The following is a 3,972-nucleotide window of genomic DNA, read 5'->3' on the forward strand; positions in this document are numbered from 1 at the left end:
TTTAAGTTTACATGAGAGGAAAACATATTTAGGAATACTCATAAAGATACGTTTTATACACAAAAAGTTTATGTACAATATTAACCATCTGCATTAGAAGCGAGATCTTTTTTGCATGGCCACTCCATTGGTACAGCTCTGTGCTTCAGAACCGTCTCTCACAAAAGAAAGTGGTCCCTCAAGTATTTCTAAGTTAAAGCAAAGGAGTGACTCAGTGTTTTTGCAGACCAGTCACTTTAAAATAGTTACCAAGTATTAACAAACATATTGTTTCTCTCCTGTTTCAGCTCTACCTGTCAAGAGTCAGTATTCTTGGAGTTGGTAGAAAGACTTTCTCTATTGTCACTATAGATGTTGCTTTTTTTTTAAGATTTATTTATTTATTTTGAGAGAGTGAGAGAGAGCAGGGGGAGGGGCAGAGGCAGAGGGAGAGAATCCTAAAGCAGACCCCCTGCTGAGCATGGAGCCCAAGGGGCAACAATCAGGGAGTGGGGGCTATCCCAGGACCCTGAGATCATGATGTGAGCGGAAACCAAGAGTCAGCCACTTAACTGACTGAGCCACACAGATGCCCTAAACGTTGGCACTTCTGAGATATGGTTGTGCATATCTTGATATCTTTACATGCTCACAGAGTCATCAGTGGCTAAGGGCGCAGAACATGACAGGGTCCTTTCCCCAATACTGGGCCACCTTTTGCCACTGGCACCGGGGCATCTCACAAAGTCTGTCATGAAAGAGATCCTTTAACAATTTCTCTCTAGTCCTCATTTCTTACAAGCAACTCCTTATGTGCTTGAAAAAAGTTCCTTTTCATAGTAACAGGAAATAATTCAGACACAACTCTGTGCCTACAACTCTTTTTTTTTTTTCAGAATGGGATAAAACTTTATTCTTTCAAATTCCACACATAAACAAGATGCTGAGAAAGCCCTTGTCATCTCTGACAGAAGCAGAGCAGCTCTGTTTCATGAATGACAGCACAGTTAAAGCTAAAATAATATAAAAATAATCTGAAAAATCCCTTTTACTGTATACTCTCAAAGAAAGCAAAAGATAAACAACAGTTTTCTTTTTCTGCTAGCCAGAAAAACGGGTTCCTGTTCATCTGGGCTTTGAAGTTGAGTGTACCCCACATCTGTGTGCACGTATGTGTGGTGATGCATGTATCAGCTATATGCAGTGTAGCTGCTAATCGTGCCGTCTAGTTTGTCTAATCATGAAGCTACTTAACCAGAGTATTAGCATATCACATTGAACGATTTTATATAATTGCATCTTTGAAATACTAGGAATGTTGACACATTGATTTGGCTTGTAAAGGACTGAAGTATTACAGATAATATTATATTATCTAGCTTTCATTTCTTTCTCTCCTCTCTTTTTGTAAAGAATATGGCTCTTAATAAACTGATTTTCTGAGTTCCAGAACAGAAGTCCTTTTTAAAAACATTTCTGAAGCTGACTTGAAGCAGGAAGAAGGTCTTCTGATTTGGCCAAAAATATGACGAATATTTTATATCATTGAAAACTTGAAGGATAAGTGTATGGGGGGGGGGGCCTTTGTTGTCAGCTGTTCCAGCCAAACTTGCCGTGAAGGGTTTGTTGAAGTAGCTCCACTTGACCAGCAGAGGGCACTTTACACACCTCTGCGTCGCTCGAGGGGAGCAGACGCTTGATGCGGAAACACAGTGTTCACCCAATATCAGGAAGAGCCCTGCAGATTTCTTTGTGAAATTCACAAAAATATAGAAAACATGGACCGTACAACAGGGTTTCATTTGGAAAGCCATGGGTGCGCGTGTGGAGTCAAATAGAGTGGGGGTATACCGAGTGTGTCTGTTGGATGGATCCTCGGCTCCCATCCTTCCCCACTGTCCTTTTCCCAGCTCAAGAATGGTACGGGGCCGACCCTTTTTAGAGTTGGTACAGAATCCATTTTCAAATCATTTGGTAGAATTTTAACTTTGCTATTCGGTATTTACTCTTCCGTTCAAAAGCCTGGGGCCGCTGAACCAAGGATAATCCTTGAGAGCTCATTTCAGAGTGGAAATTACAGTGAAACCATCAGAAGTGCTCTGAGGTGGAGCTGTCCCGTTAGGAACTGGTCTGCACTGTTTCCATCCTCCCAGGAAGAACCTTGGAAAAATATTGTGCCCCGTTTGGTTCTGGCAAAGTCACTAGCCCCACACTGGGCTAGGAAGGGAAAAACACCAGTCCTTCTCTTAGTTGAAATACAGTTGTTTACATCCGTTTTCACGAGAGGTGATTAAGACATCTTTTCTCAAGGGGGCTACAGCTACTGGCCTTTCTTAAGAAGGCTTTAATTTTTGCAAAAGCATTATTGTTCTAGATATACACCCTGTGTCTCTTCCATTTTGTATCTATTCTATTGTGTGTCCAAAAAGATTAGAAAGGATTGTGTGTGTATGTGCTCGCACAGTTTCTTAAGTGAACTTCTTTCATTCTTAGACAAATATAACACTTAGTAAATACTTTTTTTTTTTCCATATAGTGTTAATAGCCTTTGTTGACCTTCTATTTCTCTCTCTCTCTCTCTCTCTCTCTCTCTGTGCCTCTGGCTCACTTTTGTTCTCATTTGTCCTAGAGCTGACAGTTAAGGAGGGAATGGGGTTTCCAGCAGCAGTCCTTTGAGATGGAGGTGCACTCAGTGAGTCCTCACCCAAAAAGGATCATAAACTTACTGGGTTGAGTCAACCTTATTATCCCTAAGCTGCCTTGGGTTTTGTGTTTGCTCATGTATTTTGTATAGTTTTAGCTGCACCATATGTGATTCCTTGTGCCATTTTCTTTTTGTCTATTGTTTTTCTTGATGACCCTGAGCTATGGCTTCCTCCTCAGTTCCAACACTATTCAGCCTTCGTTGTTTTCCTCATCTTGCCGATGTAGGCCTCAAAGAAGAAGTGGCAGAAGAGCACAAGGTAGCTGAGGTACATGAGTGAGGACCAGAAGATATTCTGAAAGCGAGAGTGGCACTGGTCATGCTGCATCCAGTAGAAGACCAGGTAGTTAATGACACAGCCCATCAGCATCTGAGTGATCTGGGACAAGGTGATGAACATGGCAAACTTCCGTGAAACTAGGAAACCTGCCGCTCGCAAGGCATAGTAAGAGTGTATGACGGCGTGCACGCTATAGTTCATGGTCATGAACCAACCCCCTCCCCCCTGCGACCATGTCCTTGTAGGAGTACCACGAGTACAGCAGCATGGTGATGTGGTGGTACCAGTGCAGGAAGATCAGGTTTTGCTTCCTCAGGATGATGAATATTGTATCTCCTAGTTCGGGTGCTTTGCTTAGCACAAACGCATAAGCCCAGAATTTGCTCACAGGTCCATTGTAAAAACTCTGGTCACAAACTGACTGCTTCAGGCCTTTGGTCATCAAAATGTACACCATATATGCACCAGTTCGAAGAGCACCGAATATACTGAAGACTGCAAGGGTCAGAGACCAGAGCACTAAGGGTTTTCTCAGTTCAAACTTTGCCCGTTTGTTCATCAGGTGCTGACCACCAAAGATAAAGGCAGCATACAGAGCAGAAAACAGGAAAGATTTCTTCCAGTTTTCCTGCATCCACTGGATGGCTTCATTCTCGTTGAACTGCTTTTCGAATTCATATTCTTGTAAAGTCAACACTGACATGTTCATTGGGGCTGATCTTCAGAGTCGCTACGTGTTCTCTGTGCCACGGCTCCCAGGTCCTCGCTCCGGCGCTCTCTGTGCCTACAACTCTTAAAAAAAAAAAAAAAACAACTCTATCCTTTGCAACGTCATCCTAATAAAAACATGCAAATGAAACAGTACCTCTAGAGATGTTGTTTGATTAAGCATAAGAATTTATATTCTCAAAAAGCAAAGAACTTTATAATAGAAACTTGCTTCATATTTGTATATCTAAAGGGTATACAAATTCTCTTTATTGGAATAACTTATGCAGGTGTTTAGATC

At 41.9% G+C, this 3,972-nt stretch overlaps 1 protein-coding gene across 1 annotated transcript; it reads right to left on the reverse strand.

The window, feature by feature from the left end:
- Window positions 1-2,778: 2,778 nt before the first annotated feature.
- Window positions 2,779-3,724, reverse strand: LOC113918343 (elongation of very long chain fatty acids protein 6-like). The gene is given in 2 exon segments (XM_035723353.1): window positions 2,779-3,185; window positions 3,187-3,724. Coding segments are annotated over 2 exon segments (801 nt in total). The 5' UTR covers window positions 3,673-3,724; the 3' UTR covers window positions 2,779-2,870.
- Window positions 3,725-3,972: the final 248 nt, after the last annotated feature.

The sequence above is a fragment of the Zalophus californianus genome, chromosome 1, assembly GCF_009762305.2.
Source record: "Zalophus californianus isolate mZalCal1 chromosome 1, mZalCal1.pri.v2, whole genome shotgun sequence".
In the NCBI taxonomy this organism is placed as follows: Eukaryota; Metazoa; Chordata; class Mammalia; order Carnivora; family Otariidae; genus Zalophus; species Zalophus californianus.